The sequence below is a fragment of a genome, unplaced genomic scaffold, assembly GCF_019419815.1.
Source record: "Pyrus x bretschneideri cultivar Hongxiangsu unplaced genomic scaffold, Pyrus_bretschneideri_v1 Contig61, whole genome shotgun sequence".
NCBI classification, from domain to species: domain Eukaryota; kingdom Viridiplantae; phylum Streptophyta; class Magnoliopsida; order Rosales; family Rosaceae; genus Pyrus; species Pyrus x bretschneideri.
In genome coordinates, this window is record NW_025999800.1 from 2,217,914 (window position 1) to 2,240,810 (window position 22,897).

General features: G+C 38.4%; 2 protein-coding genes and 1 long non-coding RNA gene across 3 annotated transcripts; 2 read left to right on the forward strand and 1 right to left on the reverse strand.

Moving 5' to 3' along the window:
* The first annotated feature begins 1,099 nt into the window (after positions 1-1,099).
* LOC103926824 (coatomer subunit beta-1) lies at positions 1,100-5,972 on the forward strand. Its single transcript, XM_009335703.3, has 4 exons — positions 1,100-3,361; positions 3,664-4,176; positions 5,074-5,159; positions 5,456-5,972. The coding sequence occupies exons 1-4, from the start codon at positions 1,313-1,315 to the stop codon at positions 5,658-5,660; spliced, it is 2,853 nt and encodes a 950-aa protein (XP_009333978.2). The 5' UTR covers positions 1,100-1,312; the 3' UTR covers positions 5,661-5,972.
* A 123-nt stretch (positions 5,973-6,095) lies between these two features.
* Positions 6,096-9,103, forward strand: LOC103926823 (exocyst complex component EXO70A1-like). Its single transcript, XM_009335701.3, has one exon. The coding sequence runs from the start codon at positions 6,918-6,920 to the stop codon at positions 8,913-8,915; it is 1,998 nt and encodes a 665-aa protein (XP_009333976.2). The 5' UTR covers positions 6,096-6,917; the 3' UTR covers positions 8,916-9,103.
* An 8,953-nt stretch (positions 9,104-18,056) lies between these two features.
* Positions 18,057-19,732, reverse strand: LOC125471791. The gene is made up of 3 exons (XR_007253876.1): positions 19,429-19,732; positions 18,629-18,839; positions 18,057-18,292 (listed from the first exon to the last, which is right to left on the reverse strand). It is a non-coding gene; the product is annotated as an uncharacterized LOC125471791 (long non-coding RNA).
* Between the last annotated feature and the right edge of the window lie 3,165 nt (positions 19,733-22,897).

The window sequence follows — 22,897 nt, forward strand, 5'->3', positions numbered from 1 at the left end:
TTTTTTTTTTAGGGGTTGTAGATGGTGGGTGCGAGGTTGGGGTGCGAAGGTGGGGAGGTTGGGTGCGTGGATGTGGGGAGAAGAGGGGGTGAGGAGCAAGGAAAACAAATTAGTTTTTTTTTTTCTTTTTTTTTCTCTTCTGTTTTTCTGGGTTGTAGTTGCAGAAAGGGGAAGAAGATGAAGATGGGGAGAAGGGAGAGAGGGGGGGAAGGGAGAACTGACGTTGGTTTTTTTTTTTTTTTTTTTTTTTTTAAATAATTTTTCTTTATTATTTTAATATTTAAATAATATTAAATGATTTTTTTTATTAATTTTTTAATAAAAATGGGTCCCAGATCAAGCCACGTCAGCATTTAACTGAGAATAAACGGCCAAACTAACGAAAGGTATAACATTGACACAAATTCGTAAGATGAGGTATGACATTGTCAATTTTAAAAGATAAGGTATGAAAGTGTCATTTGACCCATACTTGAGGTAGTTTTTTGTAATTAACCCTTTTTTCAACAAAGATATTCCATTAGAGCTGACCCATTTGGTTTAGCTCAAATCCCATCCTTAATGTCATTGTATATATAACAAATGGTTCGAATCTGAGGACACATGCTTTTGACATACATTTTGACACCTATTTGTAGAGCCTATTTTATAAAGTATTTCAACGGTCATAACCGTTTATATTTTAGTACATCATTCGTAGATCATCATTGCAAAAACTTAGACAAATCTAAAATCATTAAGACATTCATTTGTAGTGAAAAAAAAATAGACGAATACGATTCAACAAAGAAACACTAAATTTAATCCAACGGTCATATAATTTCGAACTTGGGTGATTTTTAGACGATATGATACATAAAAGATAGACGGTTGAATCTTTAAAATACATTATGGAAGAAGCTCTACAAAATATGTCAAAATATGTGTCAAAAACGTGTGTCACAAAACTTCTTCACACCTTTTATTTTAGTCCGAAATGATATGATCCAACCCATTGGTTTGGTACGGTTTGCAACCCAACTGAAATGATCCAACTCAACTTAAACCAACGCAACCCAACCCCATCCTCCATCGGCCCAGTCCAACTGTTCCTCTCGCACTCTCCCTCACCTCACTCTCTCTCGTCAGTCGTCTGTCACTTCCAATCCAAGCCACCACCAACACACCAAATTCAAAACACCGAATCCCCCACCATTCACCATCCAAACAAACGCCCAGATCTCCTCCTCCTCCTCCTCCACATTTCTCCGATTCAGATCCGACTTTCCCCGATTCGGATCCGCCGAGATCCAATCCCAATTTCGGATCCCCAATGGAGAAGTCGTGCACTCTCCTGGTCCACTTCGACAAGGGCACCCCCGCCCTCGCCAATGAGATCAAGGAAGCCCTCGAAGGAAACGACACCGAATTGAAGATCGAAGCCCTGAAGAAGGCCATCATGCTCCTCCTCAACGGCGACACCATCCCTCACCTCTTCATCACCATCATTCGCTACGTCCTCCCCTCCGAGGACCACACCATCCAGAAGCTCCTCCTCCTATACCTCGAGATCATCGACAAGACCGACTCCAAGGGGAAGGTCCTGCCGGAGATGATCCTCATCTGCCAGAACCTCCGCAACAACCTCCAGTCCCCCAACGAGTACATCCGCGGCGTCACGCTCCGGTTTCTCTGCCGCTTGAATGAGTCCGAGATTATCGAGCCTCTTATCCCTTCGATTCTCGCCAATTTGGAGCACCGCCACCCGTTCGTGCGGCGGAATGCGGTCCTGGCGATCATGTCCGTGTACCGCCTGCCGCAGGGGGAGATGTTGCTGGACAGCGCGCCGGAGATCATAGATCGGTTCTTGGCATCGGAGCAGGACCCTTCGAGTAAGCGAAATGCTTTTCTTATGCTGTTTAATTGCGCGCAGGATAGGGCTGTGAATTACTTGTTTAAGCATATCGATAGGATTATTGATTGGGGGGAACAGTTACAGATGGTTGTGTTGGAATTGATTAAGAAGGTCTGTAGGGTTAATAAAGGTGAGAAAGGGAAGTACATTAAGGTTATTATATCATTGCTTAATGCCCCGTCGAGTGCGGTTGTTTATGAGTGTGCCGGAACCCTTGTGTCATTGTCCTCGGCACCTACTGCAATTCGGGCAGCTGCCAACACGTACTGTCAGTTGTTGTTGTCTCAGAGTGATAACAATGTGAAGTTGATTGTGCTGGATAGGATTAGTGAGCTTAAGGCATCACACAGGGAGATTGTGGTTGAGTTGGTTATGGATGTGCTCAGGGCATTGTCGAGTCCTAATGTTGATATTAGGAGGAAGACTCTTGACATTGTGCTTGATTTGATTACTCCTGCGAATGTTGATGAGGTTGTGATGATGTTGAAGAAGGAGGTTGTGAAGACTCAGAGTGGGGAACATGAGAAGAATGGGGAGTATAGGCAGATGTTGGTGCAAGCAATATACGCATGTGCTGTTAAGTTTCCTGAGGTGGCTAGCACAGTGGTGCACCCCTTGATGGATTTCTTGGGCGATTCGAATGTGGCTTCAGCCCTGGACGTGGCTGTTTTTGTGCGTGAGATCATTGAAACCAACCCCAAGCTGCGTGTTTCTATAATAATGAGGCTGCTGGATACTTTCTACCAGATCCGCAATTCCAGGGTGTGTACTCATGCTCTATGGATTATCGGCGAGTATGCTCACTCGCTTTCTGAAGTTGAGAGTGGGATTGCAACCATTAAGCAGTGTCTTGGGGAGCTTCCATTCTACACTGCTTCCGAGGAAAAGGAGGCACAAGATGCTTCAAAGAACTCTCAGGTGGTAAGCTCGAGCACTGTGTCTTCTAGGAGGCCTGTGGTCCTTGCAGACGGGACCTATGCCACCCAGTCTGCTGCTCTGGAAACTGCGATGTCTGCACCTGTCCTTGTTCAAGGATCTCTGACTTCTGTGGGGAACTTGAGGTCATTGGTTCTCTCGGGTGATTTTTTCCTTGAGTCAGTTGTGGCTTGCACATTAACGAAGCTTGTTTTGAGATTGGAAGAGGTTCAGCCTTCAAAGGTTGAAGTGAACAAGGCAACCACACAAGCATTGTTGATCATGGTCTCTATGCTGCAACTGGGACAATCCTCAGTCCTTCCACATCCGATTGATAATGATTCTCAAGATAGAATTGTTCTTTGCATCCGATTACTATGCCATAAAGGTGAAGGAGTAAAGAAGATATGGCTGGAGTCATGTAGACAAAGCTTTGTGAAAATGCTTGCAGATAAGCAGCTCCGGGAAACAGAAGAAAGTAAAGCTAAGGCCCAGATATTGAATGCACAACCTGATGACCTTATTGATTTCTACCATCTCAAGAGCAGAAAGGTAAGGAAGACTTATGCTTCTCGTCTTTTGCATTCAGTAAAGTTAATATCCTATCAAGGGTTTGATATTGTTTCTTTATGGATTTTTCTTTCGTTTCAGTTTGTTATGATAGACTTTTGGTCATGTTCTGATTTGCTTTAGATATTGAGGCAGATTATTTTTCTTAACTATTTAATGGTAATTTAGCAGTTTATAAAGTTGTGGTACAAACAACCTGTAAACTGTAGTTCAGATCGACCACCAAAACCATCGTTTGTATCACATACTTTTGAATGTTTTTCTTATATGCATATATTTTTCAGGGCATGAGCCAGCTTGAGTTGGAAGATGAGGTCCAAGATGATCTCAAACGTGCTACTGGAGAGTTCACAAAGGATAACGATGACGCGAACAAGCTCAACCGCATTCTTCAGCTCACAGGATTCAGTGATCCTGTTTATGCTGAAGCCTATGTTACAGTTAATCATTATGACATTGTTCTTGATGTTACTGTCATCAATCGAACAAAGGAAACCCTTCAGAATTTGTGCTTGGAGTTGGCCACAATGGGTGATCTCAAACTTGTTGAACGTCCGCAAAACTATACACTAGCTCCGGAATCAAGCAAACAGATAAAGGCAAACATTAAGGTCTCTTCAACTGAAACGGGAGTTATATTTGGTAACATTGTGTACGAGAGTTCTTCAAATGTGCTTGATAGAACGGTTATTGTCCTCAATGACATCCATATCGATATAATGGATTACATCTCTCCTGCATCATGCACTGATGTAGCATTTAGGGCAATGTGGGCTGAGTTTGAGTGGGAGAATAAGGTACACTGGTTTTGATACATTTTTACATTATTTTCTGTGCTTCATTGATATGATCATTTGGTGCATCTTGGAGAAATGGCTTCTCAATGACTCTAAAGGATCTCACTTCTTTAAACAATCATTTGATATTTTATGTGGACAGATATTGATGTTGCGATAAGGCTTAGGAGACATGCGTTCATATGATGAACCACTTTATTAACATTTAATTGTTTGATGTATCTGGTTATGAATATTGATTATGATGATGTTGTGCTAGTAGTAAACTAGAAAAGTATATAATATTTGCGGTGGTTGTTGTACTGTTTGTCAATGGGTGGTAAACGTTGGTGATGATTACTGCCATGTGCTAGCACCTTGCTAGTTGTCCTTATTTTTTAATGGTAGTAGGATTGTCTCCAACCCTCAAAGATATGATGCATCGTGGGCAACTCTTTCATTTAGCCAAGTCACATACATTGATCCCAGTTAAACTCTCTATAGGACAGCTGTCAAGCCTCAGAAATCACTTTTGTCGTTCTAGTAGATATATATATATATATATATTTGTTTATTTATATTCAATTTTATGTTTTGTGGTTGTTGCACCTTAAATTATGCAAATTTATCAATTTCTTTAATGTTATATAATCCCTGGTGGACATCAAATTTGGCTTATGTTTCCTATGTCATAAAGGGGATAATTTAGACGGTGTTTCTGAATTGTCATTGGTTGCTAGCTCATGAATCATCTTTTCATAAATGTGTTGCTCATTTTATGATTATATAGTTCTCATGGATTTATTTTTCATTCTCACATCAAAAGGCAATGTGCATCATATGTGTCGATATTTGGTTTTGTTCCTTGATAGATACATTTGGATTCTACTATGCATTAATACAGTCGTGTTTCCCCAGGTTGCCGTAAATACTGTTATTCAAGACGAGAAGGAATTTCTGAACCACGTTGTAAAAGCGACTAACATGAAGTGCCTGACTCCACCGTAAGATTTAGACTATTAACTCTGTTACGTGTGAAATTATTACTTAAATAGATGCACAGAATCATACATAGCTATGGACATATGCGGGCATGCGGAGCATTAATACGTGCATATATAATTATACAACAACCATTCAAGTAGTTGGCATAGTTGTCTATTTTAGTGCGATGTTGGCCATTCTTACAAGTGTCCTACACATGCATCTTAAGAGTAGGAAGAATTCCTTTTGATTTCCTATGCATTCTTGGTGGATCATTGATGGTTCATTAATTCCTGATCATCCTTACTGGCATTAGATCGGCACTGGAAGGAGAGTGTGGAGTCCTCGCTGCTAATCTGTATGCAAAGAGTGTCTTCGGGGAGGATGCTTTGGTGAATGTGAGCGTTGAGAAACAAGCAGATGGTAAGCTAAGTGGATACATCAGAATTAGAAGCAAGACTCAAGGCATTGCCCTCAGTCTGGGGGACAAAATCACCTTGAAACAGAAAGGCGGCCCTTGATCGGACATTAACCCTAATTTTGCAGCTGTTTTTTTCTTCCTCAACCTTGTGAGTACGAGTCTGCTTGCAGCCATAAGCCTATATCTTTTCATCTTGCTCTTACAGTCATGTTTTTCCCGAGGATCAAGTTTGTTATAGTTTGGTTTCTTATGTCCTTGCCTTGGATGTTACATTTAGCTTTGTTCCTTTGATTTTTCGCAGCAAGTGCGTGGATAGGACGTATTGCTATCCACGATATATCCAAAGTAAAGTTGTAGTGATGTCAACCTTACACATTTCTATTGTCAAATGTAACATTTCGTGTTTTAACTTTGTACTAGCTGTTGCTATCGGTCCACAGTATTTGTGCCAGTATTTTCTGCCCGTTGCGTTGCATATTTCACCTTCAAGTTTACCGGGTCGCTTTGCTTTACTTTTTTGCATCAATCGACATTCACCCCCCTTGGGGAAAAGTTAACAACCTTTTTAGTTTCCCTTTGTGGGATGAAGGTAAAGTGTGCACACACACACAATCTCTAAAGTTAACAACTTATCATGTCTTAAAAGCAAGCAAATTAGTCTGTTATGGTACCTTAAAAGCAAGAAACCAGCATTCTCGTTACGCAAAAGAAGCAATTTACTCCAAGGTACACACAAACAAAATAATAGTAACTAAATAAATAAACTTTCCATGAATCTTAACTGCCCCTATTGTTTTTAACAAACGACTGGGTAATTACACTAATTAATCTAAATTACGGGGAATTCGAACTTCGGGTGCGGAGTGTGGACTGGAGCACACTGCTTTTAACCAACTTAACTGTCTTAACCATCCTTATTATATTACTGATGTTCCAACAAAATTTAAGAGATTTCTTGGAAGGTTAATTTATGGGCAAACAACTTTAAGTTCAACAGGATTCAGTAGGCAGTCTTCATTTTTGTGTGTTTATGATGTTATATGTTTTTTAATTTGTTTGTTAAATAAAGGAAATTCTTGGCATGGTGGTTGAGGGTTCTTACGGGGTGTTTATCTTGCAGGTTGAAGGTTGGTTTGAATCTGGTAATTCTCTTTGTTTTCATTTGGTACTGTTTGGTGTGAAGTGAATTTTTATTTTTTTATTTTTTGAGTGGTGTGGAAGAAACCATGACTCTATTTTTTACTGCACTCTTCTGCAATCTTTTGGTGCACTATAAAACAATGTAACCCAAATTTTGGTTCAGTCAGATTGGTTGGGATTCTGAGATTGGAAAGTGCTTTCTTTTTTTTTTTTGGAAATGGCTGATGTTGAAAGTTTTGAGAATCTAAAAGCTGCCCAGAAATTGTTGAAGGCTAGTATGGAGCAATCTACAGCTCTTTCTTCGGAAATCGATGACGCTTCGTCAAGGTTGGATGGCATGAAGCAGAGATTGTCATCTTTGGAAGCTGCAATTAAGCCGGCTGCGACGCAAAAGTGTGGATATTTTGCAATGAGGGACCAAATAAATGGTGCCATCGGTACTGCATCTGCTGTTCTCAAAGTGTATGATGTCGTTCGGGAGCTTGAGAATTCGCTCTCTTTCAAATCATGTTCGGATCTCCCCGCTTATCTTTCGGTCATGAAAAGGCTAGAAGAAGCGTTGAGGTTTCTTGCTGGCAATTGTGGGCTGGCCATTCAGTGGCTGCAGGACATTGTTGAGTTTCTGGAAGGCGACACATTGGCCAATGATCAAAGCCTCTTGAATTTGAAGAAAGCTGTGAGAATACTATGGGTGTTGCGTGCAATCAAGGGTTACGCTCGCCTTGATGGAGGGGTTCTCAATGCTGCATTCAACAAGCTGGAAACTGAATTTGAAAGTTTATTAATGGAGAAAAATGCTGCAACCTGCATTGCTTCATCTCCATTACTTGTGCCGGTAGTTCAAAAGCTTCAAGCCATAGTTGAGAGACTGAATGCTGCTGATCGGCTTGAAAAGTGCATTTTGTTGTACGCTGACGCGCGGAGTTTGAATGCTAGAAGAAGCTTGCAGGCTCTTGATCTCGACTACCTTGAGATAGAAGTCTCAGAGTTTGATGATTTGCAAAGCATCGACTCCGACCAATGGAGCGAGCATTTGGAGTTGGTTGTGAAGCATTTTCTTGAGCTTGAGTACAAACTCTGCAACAATGTCTTTGAGAAGACAGGATTGGACGCTTGGAAGCGCTGCATTGCAAGATTCACTGAAGAGTTTCGACTTGTTTCTTTCCTCCAATTTGGCAGGAGTGTCACCAAGATCAAGAAGGGCCCCTTAAAGCTGTTAAAGCTCTTAGATATATTCACGGTTCTGGAAAATCTAAGGTTGAATTTTAACAGGCTTTTTGGCGGGGAGGCCTGCGCTGAAATCCAAAACCTCACAAGGGATTTAATCAAGAAAGTTGTCAATGGTGCTTGTGAGATTTTCTGGGAACTTCCTAATCAAGTGGAGTTGCAAAGGTGGTTTTCTCCTCCTTCGGATGGTAGCATTCCTGGGCTAGTGACCTTTATAACTAGTTACTGCAATCAACTGCTAGGAGATAATTACAGGGCAATATTGATCCAGGTCTTGCAGATCCATCAAAGCTGGAAAACCGATATACATGAAGATGATGATGATCTTCTTTCGAATCAAATTTTTAGCACGATGGAGGAAATCAGACTAAATTTGGATGCATGGTCGAAGACCTACGAAGACATCTCCCTCTCCTATCTTTTCATGATGAACAATCACTGCCATTTCAGTCAATTGAAGGGCACAAAGCTTGGGGACTTGATGGGAAATTCTTGGTTAGGAGCACATGAGCAATACAAGGACTACTATGCAGCTCTCTACTTGAGAGAGAGTTGGGGAAAGCTTCTGATTCTTCTAACCCAAAAGTGTTGGATTTCGCTTCCTGTCGGGGGAGCAACGGATTATCATCAGGGCATCGACAATAAGAAAAGGCTCAAGGCATTCAACGAGGCTTTCGACGAAAGGTACAAGAAGCACTCGAATTGGGTCATTTCAGACGATTGCTTGAGGCAGAAGGTATGCCAACTTTTGGTGCAGGCAGTTGTACCTGTTTATAGCAGTTACATGCAGGAGTATGGAGTTTTGGTGCAACAAGATGCAAGTGCTAGAAAGTATGTGAAGCACACTACACAAAGCTTGGAGAAGATGTTGAGTTCACTTTTTCAGCCCCAGGTTAGCAAGTATTGCAGCACCAAACATACTCGCTTTATTGGTAGGTTGAAAAACGTAGTGACCAATCAGTTTCGTGTTACGCTTACAGCAGTGTGAGTTCATAGGGTAATGCTAGGAAACTACATTTTACAGTTATAGATTTCTATTAGCAATTTCTTTGTACATATGTACACATACTAATTAAGATGTATTGATTTAAATTATTATTCTTGGATTTCCTATTAACTTCTTCATTCTCATTCGTATTGATGTTCTTGATTTGTGAAAGGAAAAGTTTGTGCCAACTGATTTTCATCAGCACTTCAACAAAAAGAATTTCGAGTGGGATCACATAAAACTAAATCGATTGATGACGAGAACAACTTCTGGAAGTACTATGAGCACTTGAAATTGCAGTTAAATTCTGTCAATTTGATGAACGAAGGTTTACATTCCCATAAAAAAAATCACCAATCTGATAATCCGTAATTTAATCTACGACGTAATTGCAGAAGTGAAACTGCCAAACCACTCTTTACAAACCAACACAGGTGCACCTTCATTCTATGCTACTCTGAAAATTCAATATTTCCTAAAGGAGTTTCTATGATCTTCAAGAGGAAGAAGACAGATGCTAAGAATTAAGTGCCTGCAGTTGCAGCGGGCTCTGTTGATGAAGCATTCCCCTTGTTGTCTGAATCAGAAAGATGTTTGAGGGCTGCTGCTGATGGTCCTGATGGATCACGGCTAGGTTCTCTATGCCGTTGTAGACTGGAGCTCACAAAACGTGGTCTTTTGGGAATAGCGATTTGTTGCCATGTAGTACACGTGCGTGGAAAGTCTTTGCAGAAATCTGGTTTGGAGCTGATGCTGCAGAAGCTGCTTCTGCCGTCATTGGAACCTATACGAAAAGTTTACAAGTCAAAAGCTAAAAAATGAGCTTGCGGGATAACTGATCAGAAATAGAAACTCCTACAGCACTACAAGCTCAACATTATCAAGCTATTCAATCTATAATATCTTTCCCAACTTGGTTCCTTCTTCGGTCTCGGAAGGCAGATAAGAGCAATTATGTAGCATTGTTAACATGCATCCTCTGCCTAATGAACATGGTAAAGTTTGAACAATTGAGTATCAGGTTTAGTACTCTCAACCAAGTCAATCTCCGTAAGGCCTACCCTCAATCTCTCTCTCTCTCGGGAACTAACAGCAGCAACTTCACCTACATAAAATAAGCTAGTGTATGCAGAAGATTGACCAGCATAGTCCAATATAAGATTCATAACCTACATAAGCGGTGCAATGGGATTAGCATCCGCTATTCAAACTGAGTTAGCATGTAAAAAAGAAAATTGCAGCTAATCAAGAGAGTTTGATAGTCAGGATACAAAATCTACAGCCACTTCGCCCAGAAACACCTCTAAATCCTCTTTTGCTGGATATTGATGCTTCCCTTTGCAAACCAGCACGGTAATATACTCCTCAATTAATGAACATATTGATCTCGGTAAATTTGAACAAGTGATTCAACCATGAAGCAACGAAAACTTGTTAACAAGAACAGTTCAAATCACGAATTTGGGTTCAATCATCACGAAATGTTAATTGCATTGCAAACATTTTCTCAGCAACCAAACATACAGTTAATATCAACGCACATTATATATAAGAGAATGATTTATACCGGAGAAAAAATTGAAATCCAAAAATCGGAGTTCTAGAAAAGAAAAAAGAAAAAAGCACACAAATAACGTTATAATGGCAGGACTAAAGAAAAATGTTTTTTTTTATAGTGCAGAACAATTATAAATAACAAATTCTAAGAGCATCCAAATTTATATAAAAAAGGACTTTGAAGAATGTATTATCTGAAGTTGAAGTCGTGTGTCTAACCACCACATGGTGGCCTAGTGGCTGGAGACAAATTATAGGCTTGTATTGAGTTCGATTCCTGCTGCTCGTGAATCGCGCAATGGTGGTCAGGAGAGGTCGAAATGTCTCTGTGAGTCTTCCCAACTTTCGGAAAGGTGGACTGCCATGACGAAACCACTAACCTTTTTTAAAAAGAAGTTTAAGATATGTCTTTTTAATAAAATTGACGGGTTTTATCAGACTCAAAAAGGGAAAGAAAGAGTTTCACATTTGCTTCCTGACAAAAGAAACAAATGTGCCACATCTATCAATGGAACTGCAAATATAGTTCAAAGGTGGGAGTTTGAATCTTGACTGCAACTACTGACAGTTTTCTTTAGGGAACTTTTCTCTCACGTTAGTTTTTTTTTCCTCAATTATTTAAGCTTTTTTTTTAAAATATATTTTTTTGATCATTTGGGCTTTATGCTTCAGCGCTCACCTTCAATCAATTGCCCTTCCCTTCGTCTATGGTGAAGCAGTCAATCACCCATCCCCTTCTCTCTAAGAAGCAGAGAAAAATCAATTTCCAGACACGTGAATTTTGCGTATCCCGTTTTCTTCATATTCCTCTCTCGCGTTCTCGCATCTCTATTTCCATTGTCTTTCCCTCTCGGCTTTCTATCTCAGCTCCCTGCTTAAACCATACCGTCTCAACTGCAGATCTGTTTGACGTCGCTGTCTTCCCCACCAACCGACAAAGGTTTTCTCCACATATAAGCCGACGCCTCCAGATAATATCGTGGCATAACTTTTGGTATTCGTCACCTTGGTGGTGCTCAGGATCTCCACCGTCATTTGTGGCCAAGCCGTGGTTCTAACTCTGCAGCTTGATATCTCCCTATTTACCTCATCAAGCTGTACCAGATTCAACTACGGGATCATGTAAGACACGCACGACTATTCAAATACGTCGTCGTCGGCGGAATAAACATATCGGTCTTTGATTTTATTTTCCAACAGGGTATGTCAATCTTTTCTTTCGAGAATTTCATTTTGCTTTAGCTAGTATTATTATTCATACTGTCTTCTATGGAGTATACTTGTTTTTTTATATTATATATGTACGATTTGTTTGACTAAAGTGAAGTTGGGCTCTCCTCTAAGTGAGTTTGAGGTATTGTTCGGAGCCACTTGGCTTGGCTTGCATGCAGTTCTTGCACCGAATGCCCCTGCCTAGTGGCTCGGAGTAAGTCCCCATTTTTAATTTCTTGCATGCTGTAATTATCTTCCAACAATGTCTTCAATTTTTCCGTGTCTATAACAGTATTAGCCATACCCTATGAATAATTAAAATTGTTCAAACTAATTTTCAAGCCAAGTTATATATGAATGCACAGTATATATAAGATAATGATTTATGTCTAAAAAAAGTTGAAATCCAACAATGGCTAAAAAGTTGGAAAAAAGGACACAAAAAACGTTATAATGGCTAAAACTAAAGAAATGTTTTCATAGTGTATAACACTTACAAATAAATAACAAATCCTAAGAGCATCCAGATTTATATAATAAAACACTCTGAAGAATGTATTAACTGAAGTGGAATATGTCTTTTTAGCTATATTGATGGAGGTTCATCAGACTCTAAGGGAAAGAAAGAGTGTCACATTTGCTTTCTAACAAAAGAAACAAATGTGTCACATCTGCCAATGGAACTGTAAATCCGATTCAAATTGAGGAGTTTGAACACTGTCGGCAATTGCTGACAGTTTCCTATTCCTTTTCTCACACGTTGGTTTCTTATTTTCTCATTTATTTAGGTTTTTTCTTTAAATATATTGGTGTGGCCTTTTGGGCTCTATGCTTGAGTCGGCCCCTTTTCACATAACTAATCTATGGCATTTTACATGCCACAAATTCCAATTAGTTTCTATGATATTGGTAGTTCATTGACTGCGGGACTGATGAGTTGCTCACACTAGAAGTGGACTGGCTTATAAACCAAATGCTCTTCGAGCAACCACTGCACTTACCATGTCACATACGGAGATGGAGAGGAAGCAAACGGTTATTATATTTTTTCGACCTTGTCCATCTTGACATGTTAACTTCGTAATTTAACTCTTCCCCGTTCATTTTTTTTTGGGTAAGCTTTAACTTTATTGTTTTCCAACAACTTTATTGAGGAGGAAAACATAATAAGACTTAAATTAACAACAATTTTTTTTAATTAAAATAGGTGTACTGATTATCAGTCCGGTAAAATCACACACAACAATCTTGCATATAGTGGTATAGTTGGGTTCGGCCTTGGAGAACTATGCATTATTTCTCAGTTATCTTCTCGAGCGTTAACTCCAAAAGATTTCTCTCACTATCTGAAGGGACACAGACAACCTGGGATAATCTTCAATTTGTTCGGTCCTCACCTCTGAGGTGAGCATGTCTGGAGTTTTTTTCTCCTAATCACGAGAATTCCTCGGGTTCAGTCCTAAGCTCCGGCCTTTGTAAATCTGTATGGAAGGGCAGTTTAATTGATGCATTCCTGTTGAGAATTTTGTTTATTCTCCAACTCCAGATGAGTTTGGGGCCCCGACACCTCTTTTAAGACTTTTTGGCACCCCTATCTTTAAAGGGGGAGGGTGGTGGCCTTGATTTGGTGCCTCTCCAAGATCCCCTTGGTAAACTCGGCCCGGGCGGTCTTTGCCTTCATTTTTTGAAGAGCACGAGGTAACCTCTTCATCAATAAAAAGGAACGCTAGAAAAAATGTTAACTCCCCCGCAATTCAAGAAAAAATTGCGGTAAGTAATGAGAGGGCGGCATGTTCATCTCCCATCAGACAATGCGAGAAAACTTTTGGAGTTAACCCTTGAGAAAATAACTGGGAAATAATGGATAGTTTTCCGGGCCGAACCCAACTATACCAGTGTATGCAAGATTTTTGTGTGTGATTTTACCAGACTCTTAATCAGTACACCTATTTCAATTAAGAGAATTGTTGTAAATATAGGTCTTATTATGTTTTCCTCCTCAATAAAAGTTGCTAGAAAACAATAAAGTTAAAGCTGACCCAAAAGTAATGAACTTGAAAGAGTTAACCTGCGAAATTAACATGTCGAAATAGACAAGGTCGAAAACATAATAATCATCTGCCTTGTCTCCATCTTCGTATATGCTATGGTAAGTGCAGTGGTTGTTCTGAGAGCATTTGGTTCCTAAGCTAGTGCATTTCTAGTGTGAGCAACTCATCAGTCTCGTAGTCGATGAGCTACAATATTGTAGAAATTAATTGGAATATGTGGCATGTAAAATGCCATAGATTAGTTATGTGAAAAATGGACCAGCTCAAGCATAAATCCCAAAATGTCACAAAATATGTAACATCCCACATCGATCAACGAAGAGGGGGTGATGTGCGTTATATGTACATGCCCACCTCCATATAGCGATGCTTTTTGTGAACTCATTGGTTTCGGATTCCATCGGAACTTTGAAGTTAAGTGAGTTCGGGCGAGAACAATCCCAGAATGGGTGACCTTCCTGGGAAGTTCTAGTGTGAGTTCTCAGAAACAAAACCTTGAGGGCGTGATCCAAAGCGGACAATATCATGCTACGGTGGAGTGGGTCTGGGATGTGACATAATGGTATCAGAGCCACTTTGCCCTGTGGTGCGAGTGTGCCGACGAGGACGTCGGGCCTCTAAGGGGGGTGGATTTTAACATCCAGCATTGACCAATGGAGAAGGGGTGATGCACCTTATATGTACATGCCCACCTCCATATAGCACCGTGAGGACGTGGCCTAAAGCAAATAATATCGTGCTACGGTGGAGCCGGTTTAGGATGTGACAAAATATACTTTAAAAGCCTAAACGAGTAAGAAAAATAAAAACCAATGTGAGAGAAAGGGTAGAGAAAATTGTCAGCCGTTGGTATTCAAACTCCCTACTTTGAATCCGATTTGCAGTTCCATTGGTAGTTGTGACACATTTGTTTCTTTTGTTAGAAAGCAAACGTGGCACTCTTTTTTTCCCTTTTAGAGTCTGATGAAATCTCCATCAATGTAGTTAAAAAAAAGGGTAAAGTACAAAAAACTACCTCAATTATTGGGATCACGATAGTTTTATATCTCATCTTTTAAAATTGACAATGTCATACCGCATCTTACGAATTTGTGACAATGTCATACCTCCGTCAATTTTTCTATTAGCTTTTCTGTTAAGTGCTGACGTGGCAAGAGACTGGAACCACTTTCTATTAAAAATATTATTAAAAACTAAAAAAAAATTTAATATTTTTTTAAATATTAAAATAATAAATAAAAGTAAATTAAATATTAAAATTTTTTTTTTTGAAAATCCAACCCCACCCGCCCCCAGGAGAAGGAGGAAGAACTGAAGAAGAAGAAGAAGGAAGAAGAGGAGGAGGAAAAATAAAATAAAATAAAATTTGGAAACCCAATCCCACCTGCACCCCCCCCCCCCTCCAAGGAAGAAGAGGAGGAGGAAAAAAAAAAATTGAAAACCCAACCACATCCCCCCAAAGGAGAAGGAGAAGGAGGAAGAAGAGGAGGAGGAAAAAAAAAAAAAATTGAAAACCCAACCACATCCCCCCCCCCCCCCCCCAAAAAAAGGAGAAGGGGGAACGAAGAAGAAGGAGGAAGAAGAGGAGGAGGAAAAAAAAAATGAAAACTGCAACCTAGAAAAAAATAAAAAAACCAGAAGAAGGAGAAGAAGGAGAGGGGAAAGGGTCCCCGCACCCCTAGGAAATTTTTTGTTTTGTTTTTTTATTCTTAATTTTTTTAATATTTAATTATTAAAAATATATTTAATTATTTTTTAATTCAGTTGGATTAGTGAATGGTCTCTGTCTTTTGCCACGTCAGCACGTAACAGAAAAATTAACAGAAAATTTGACGGAGGTATGACATTGTCACAAATTCGTAAGATGCGGTATGACATTGTCAATTTTAAAAGATGAGGTATGAAACTGTCGTAACCCCAATAATTGAGGTAGTTTTTTGTACTTTATCCTAAAAAAAGAGTCAACTTCAGTTAATACCTTCTTCAACGTGTTCTATTATATGAATTTGGACACGAAAAACATTTTTCTTTAGTCATGCCATTATAACATTATTTGTGTCATTTTTTTTTCCAGGGTTTCCATTGTTGGATTTCAAATTTTTTTTTTCAGGCATAAATAATATCTTATATCTATAATGTGCATTCATATATAACCTAGCTTGAAAATTAGTTCGAACCATCTTAATTATTCATAGGGTATGGATAATACTGTTATGGACTTGGAAAAATTGAAGACATTAGTGGAAGATAATTACAGCAAACAAGAAATAAAATACGGAGACTTACTCCAAGCCCACTAAGCTAGGGGTATTCAATGCAAAAATTGCGTGCAACTCAAGTGAGGTGGCTGCCCGTTTCGAACAATACCTCAAACTCTCTTGGAGGAGAGCCCAACTCCACTTTAGTCAAATAAATCGTGTGTGTGTGTATAATGAAACACAAATACACATCCTTGGAGACAATACATGTAATAATACTAGCTAAAGCAATATGAAATTCTCAGAAGAAAAGATTGACATACGTGACGTGTTGGAAAATAAAATCAGAGACCTATATGTTTACTCCGCCGGCGACGATGTGTTTAAATAGTCATGCGTGTCTTAAACGACCCCTAGTTGAACCTGGTGTAACTCGACATGATAAACATGGAAGACAGCAGACCGCAAAATTAGAACCATGGTGACGAATACGAAAAGCGACTCCATGATATCATTTGGAGGCGTCGGCGTGAGTTGTGGAGAATACCTTTGTCGGTCGATGGGGAAGACAATGACGTCAAATGGATATGCAGTTGAGACGGTATGATCTAAGATGAGAGTTGAGATAGAAAGCCGAGAAGGGGAGACGATGGAAATAGAGACACGAGACCACGAGAAAGGAATACGGGATACACAAAACCCACATGTTTGGAAAATGGTTTTTTTCTGCTTCTTAGAGAGAAAGAATGAAGGGTGATTAACTGCTTCACTATAAAAGAAAGGAAGGGTGATTGACTGAAGGTAAGTGGTGTTTGTGGAGCTTCTGCTTCCAATTTATAGAGAGAGGTGACTGTACTCCTTCCTTGAGAGAGAGAGAGAGAGAGAGAGAGGGAGAAGAAGGCAGAACACCTTCCCTTTGGTGTCTATAATAAAGAGTGGGCACTGACATTGATGGCAAACCTCAATTGTCACCGTGCAGCTCCTAAATAGAAGTATATGTCTTATGTAGAAGTCTCTATGTATTGTAACAATAGTTACCCTTAATACATCGGTGTCATCTGAAAACAATGTCAACTTAAATCATTGGTGTCAAATTAAGTTGTAAATTGTGTGACTTTCTCTTCGTGTTAGAGTCGTTCCCACAATTGTGTGAGTGGTTTCTCCTTTATCTGATTTTGTCGCCATCAGTCCTCGTTGTGGAGGGGATCGATGGCAGATCTTTCCCTTTTCTCTTTGTTTCCTCCTTTAGTTCCTTATCCTACCTTTACCCCTAGCTTTCTTTCCATATTTGCCTTATCATTCACACCTCATGGGCATCCATCTTCCTCAACCACTTTCATTCTGGTCTGCAGTCAGTCTTCAACTCAACTTGTTGCGATTATTTGAGAGTGTGTGTAGAGTTCTGGTGTTCATACCCGCTCAGGTGTTTACAACACCACTACTTTCTCCATGTCTGCCTTTGTTGGCAATGTTGTTTGTGGTAATCCCACGGGCTTCTTTCAGTCTCTGGCTGAGATTGGAGCGGCATTCGTGGCTGAATGATATGATCTACCTTCTTTTCATCGTTGTGGCTTTACTTGGTTGAATTATTGGCAGTGTTGTTTGTGGTAATCCCACGGGCTTCTTTCAGAGATTGGAGCGGCATTTGTGGCTGAATAATATGATTTACCTTCTTTTCATCTTTGCGGCTTTACTTGGTTGAATTATTGGCAGTGTTTTTTGTGGTAATCTCACGGGCATCTTTCAATTTCTGGCTGAGATCAAAGCGGCGTTTGTATCTGAATGATATGATCTACCTTCTTTTCATCTTTGCGATTTTACTTGGTTGAATTATTGGCGTTTGTTGGGGAAGTCGAATCGGGTTGATCGTGAATTACTGTTGCGGCGGTGGTAGCAGGAATCTCATACCTTCCTTTGTTTTGTCTCTGGTTTTGGGCTCTTCGTTGGGCTCGGTTTGGTTAGCTTAGGAGAGTCCAATTTTTCTTTGTTTATATTTGAATGTGGGCCTTTGATGTGTAAATTATATTATGGAATAAAAAATGTTTTCCTTTTTGCGGAAAGGATTTATCAAAAAATGTTGCAATTGTGTTTTTAAAAAAATAGTGCCTCGTATGGCATCCAGATTGGAGTTTCATATTTCTTTTTCTTTTCTTTTTTTTTTTATAAGGAAACAAATCGTAATATCATTGACATACGAATATAACTAAAAATTTGCATAATTAATCTTTTATGCTAGTTCAAACCCGCAAGAGGAAAGAGCATCAGGAATATGGGCAGAGTTGCAAAAGTATTCAATAATTCATGCCGTCTGTCAACAAACTAGACTTAATTACTAACATTGTATCTTCTTTATTCGCCCCTGCAACGACGAACAACAAGATTATTTGAGCTAAATTGGGTATTTGAAGCATAAAACCAAGCATTCAATTCTTGCTACTAAGTTCGAAATGCAAATTCTTTGATGGGATTTTCAATCAAAGGTTAAAAAGCCAAAATCCAAAAGCTAAAAGCCAGAAGCCAAAAGCTAACCTTTTTACAAGCTGAAAATCAGAAAATCTAACGCCAAAAAAAAAAAAAAAAAACAGAAAAATTGAATGAAAAGATTATGAATTATACGCAGTTTTTCTTTTTCATCTCATCCATACAACAAAATTTAATTAAGACTGTAGTTTATATAAAAGCCCCAGATCTTTACCTCTGTCTCGCCTTCTCCGGATCTAGCCATGCAGAGCCTCCTGATCACGAAATCTTGGCCGTTCATACAGACTAGGAATCAATTATGATTTTTTTTTTATTTTTTTTATTTTTTTTTGGTAATTTTTTCACCAAAAAACCGTCTTCTCTATTGTTTCTCTCTAACAATTCTCCCACCATCTGTTGAATAAAGATTCAGAGCTTCAAGATGTCTGCAAATATTAAAATAATTTTCCATCTTTCACTAATTGTCAACAGAAAAAAAACTGAAAGTGTTGCAATTTGTTTCAAACTTTTAGGCTAAAATTCTTTATTTTCATTTCTTCCCTTTAAAAATAGAAAGCAAAACTTTGGGAGTTTGATGTTTGATGGTTATCTAGGAATCTTTGTTGAACATCCAACGAAGATTTGGATTCACAAGTTCAAGTTCGTTGAAGATAATTTGTAACCCCATAAAAAAACAAGGCCTGCAGAAAATTTGTCTGCAACAAGTCCCCAGAAATCAAACGGCTTCTTCACAAAACCAGCCCAAGCAAGAAGTAAAATTTGGGTGGCTATTAAAAAAAAATGTCAGATATGGGCGACTCCCAAAAAGGCAAAACCCATTTTCGAAAGTTAGGAACGGTACATATTCAAAATTGTTTTTTTCTTGTGAATTTTTAGTTGAAATCTTCGCAGATTACACACCCAACATTGAAATTCTCGACAACCAGTAAGTCATAGGTAGTGACCACCGATAAAAAAGAGAGAAGAAATACAGAGCCATGACAGAAGAGAGCAGAGAGAGGGGTTCGTTTTTACCTTATCCGCGTTGAAGAGGTAGCCGGAGAGGTGGGAGTGGCCGGAAACGGCCAAAAGATATCGGAATCTAGCCCATCTGTTCCTTACCCTTAACAGGGTTCCAGGGATTCGTCTTTGAATCTCGCTAAACAGCGGGTTTGATGGTGATTACGGAGTCGTGGTGAAACTGTGATGGTGTTTTGGTGGTTAAAATCGTCGAAAATTGGAGGTGGTGCCTGTGTGTGGCTCGGGGAAGAAACGAGTGGGAGGGAAGCAGGGTCGGCCCTGAGGGTTTGGCCAGGCGTCCACCTAAGACCCCATTTCGGAAGGGTCTCAAAAAAAAATTTATATTCTATAATTAACATATAAATACAAAAAAAGTAAAAAATATTATAATTTATTTGCTAGTGCATTGGAAATGTTGGCTTCATTTTTCTTTGGGTTGTTGAGTTCAAAACATGAAGCTGCCTTTCAAGCACTAGATTTTTTCTTAATTTTTCTTGTTTTTCAAATTTACTGTTAATCCATTTGTCCTACTCCCAATCCATCTATCAAAATGCATATAAATTTATAAAACTCAAGTCTCTTTACAATATTTTTTCTTTCAACTTCTCATTCTATTCATTTCTATTGAATGTTTAAACCAACTATCATATAGTCTTAAAGATTGTACTTTAAGGTAATCAAAACTTTGAATTTTATATTTTTCTTTTCAATAACTTTTTATTCAATAGATTATTTTATTATTCAATTCGTTAGTGTGATGTTGATTTTAGAAGAAAACAAAAAATATAAGAGAAACAATTGGCGTTGAATTTATTATACTCGTTAATCAAGTTGTATTGTTAAAACACTCTTGATCATCAAGTTTTATTGTTATTCACTCTCAATCTTAAACAATTGACTGCAAATATTTAATACATTTATGTCTAAAAACGTGAATCGTGTTATGTTTAAATAATGTTTGTATATTTATCTTCTTTTGATATTAACTTTTAATGATATTTGATGTGAAAATATAACTTTTTATGTATTTAGCGAATTCTTTTTTTTTTACAAATCAATATACAAAAAACCGGATATCAGAGAATTTTAGGGCCCTACTTCAAAGGCTCGCCTAGGGCCCTCAAATTCTCAGGGCCGGCCCTGGAGGGAAGGGTGATTAATGGTGATTGTGGAGCCTTCTGCTTCCAATAAATAGAGAGGTGACTGTATGCTTCTGCTTCTTAGAGAGAGAGAGAGAGAGAGAGAGATAAAGAGGTTGAAGGGTGAGTCAGGTAGAAATCGGAGTAAGGCGAAAGAGGTTGAAGAAAGAGAGAGACAAAGAGGTTGAAGGGTGAGTCGGGTGGAAAAAGGAGAAAGTCTTACTACAAAAAGCCCGCGAAAGTTTTATATGAATATATAGCAAAGATTCCATTTACTTTTTCCTCGCACGCGTTTCTTCTTTTACTTTAACAGGTTTGAGTTTCAGCAAGTTTACATGGGAAATAGTAAATGACTGTACATGGACCTAATTGAAAGCCGAAGGTGAGCAGATGATACTTACAAACCTCGGCCCCATTTTTCACAAATGTCCTCTTCCTTCCCTTGCTAAAGATGCTTTTTTCCCCTTTTTGTTCTTACACAAAAATAGAAGATAACGCAATAGATTTAGGCTACGCTATCTAGTTGAAATGTATGATTAGATATTGAACATAATACAAATTCATGTGATTAGTCAAAACTGAGGGTTTGCATATCTTTTGTTTTTACTACAATCATATTTTACATTTAATATGATTTACAATGGACTATCATAATAATTTGGTTTGAATTTGCGTTTGGTGAGAATTGATTCAATCGAACCTTAGGTCTCTTACTTAAAAGTAAACAGAATACCACCAAATCGTAATATTAAGTTATTAGTATTCATACTTTTCAACAAAGTAATACTAGATTGTAGTATTGATGGTTTGCTTACCTATATGTACATTGTATTTAGCTTCCAATTTCTCAAATCTCATTTACTCTGCACTAAAGGAACACAACGTTAAGCCCAGGGGCCAAGGCGAACGGATGTATGTATTTGGAATACAAGTTTAGTGGATCCTTAATCCTTTCCCCCTGAAAATACCAAACCCAAAACAGTAAAAAAATAAAAAAATAAAAAAAAAGACGAGCAAAAAAAAAATAGTTACTGTATGGGGGCCTCACCACGTGATGTGAATCATTCATCACATGCATTCAGATTGCTTTTACAATTATGAGTGCAATGGATTTTTTTTTTTTTTTTAAACTTAGTTTTGTAATGAATTAGTAATAATATGGTTTAAATTATCTTTGATGAAAACCGAATTTAAAGATTTCACATAAAGAAAAATATCACTAAACCGTAGTACTAAGTGGTATAAGTGCAACAGATTTAAATTAGTTAAATTCTTTAATTCCATCAGCCATTAGATCTCAAGGATTAACTATGACCATCTGTTGCTGGAGCGCTTGGTTTTGGTACTCGGATCCTTGTAAAAAATCGGTTGCTTTTAATAATACTCTCCCATTGATATAATTCATTGTTTTGGCCATGAATGAAAATAGGATTATTGCCACAAATGCTCACTTAAAGTGACCCACTTCATCAATATGACACTTGAACTTAAAAATTGATCTATATCATGAAAATGAGGGTCGTCAGTCAAGGGAGTCCTCCATCGTATCGTGTTAAAAATTATGTTATGCAATGATGTGACATATAATTGAGTTCTAAAAATTTAATTATATATTATCATGTAGACTAACTCATCATTTTGGTCTCTAACATTTGAAATCGATAAAAGTAGTCATTGAAATTGTCTACCGTCAATCATTTTAGTCATTCCGTAAACGATCTCCGTTAAATTGAGGATATTTTATCAAATCAACCCTTCCACTTGAACAGGTGGTTTCTTCAATTTAACAGAGTTTTTCACAGAAAGATTGAAACAATTGATGGTGGATAATTTAAGACGTCATTTCAGTTGGTTTAAATCTCAAGGGTCAAAGTGAGGGTTGACAATCTAAAAGACCATTTTGGCACTTAGATTGTGGCTCTGTCTTCGATTTATATTTCTCTATGCAATACAAGGCAATAGTTTGTGGCTAGTGAGAGTGATCGATTCACAAAATTAATAGTGAAGTTTTTTTCACTTTCAAAATTTTGTATATAACTTTAAACTACTATAAGACATATAAGTTTCACATGCTCTCTCAATCCACAATCATGTGGGTGTTTTTTAGTTTTGTTCGAGCAGATTCGGAACAAGAACTTTAATTATGTATGGTTTTTTCAAGAGCTTTTACTTCTGCATGTCCATATATTTTCATTTTTTGTTTTGCCATTTAAAGAGAGAAAAGTATAGAGCATCGTAACTTTACATTTCACCTGGTGCAGCAGCATTCACATACAGATAGAAGATATTATGTGAGGTGTTCAAATACGGCCTGTCAGCCAAGAATGGAAATACCAATGGAAAAA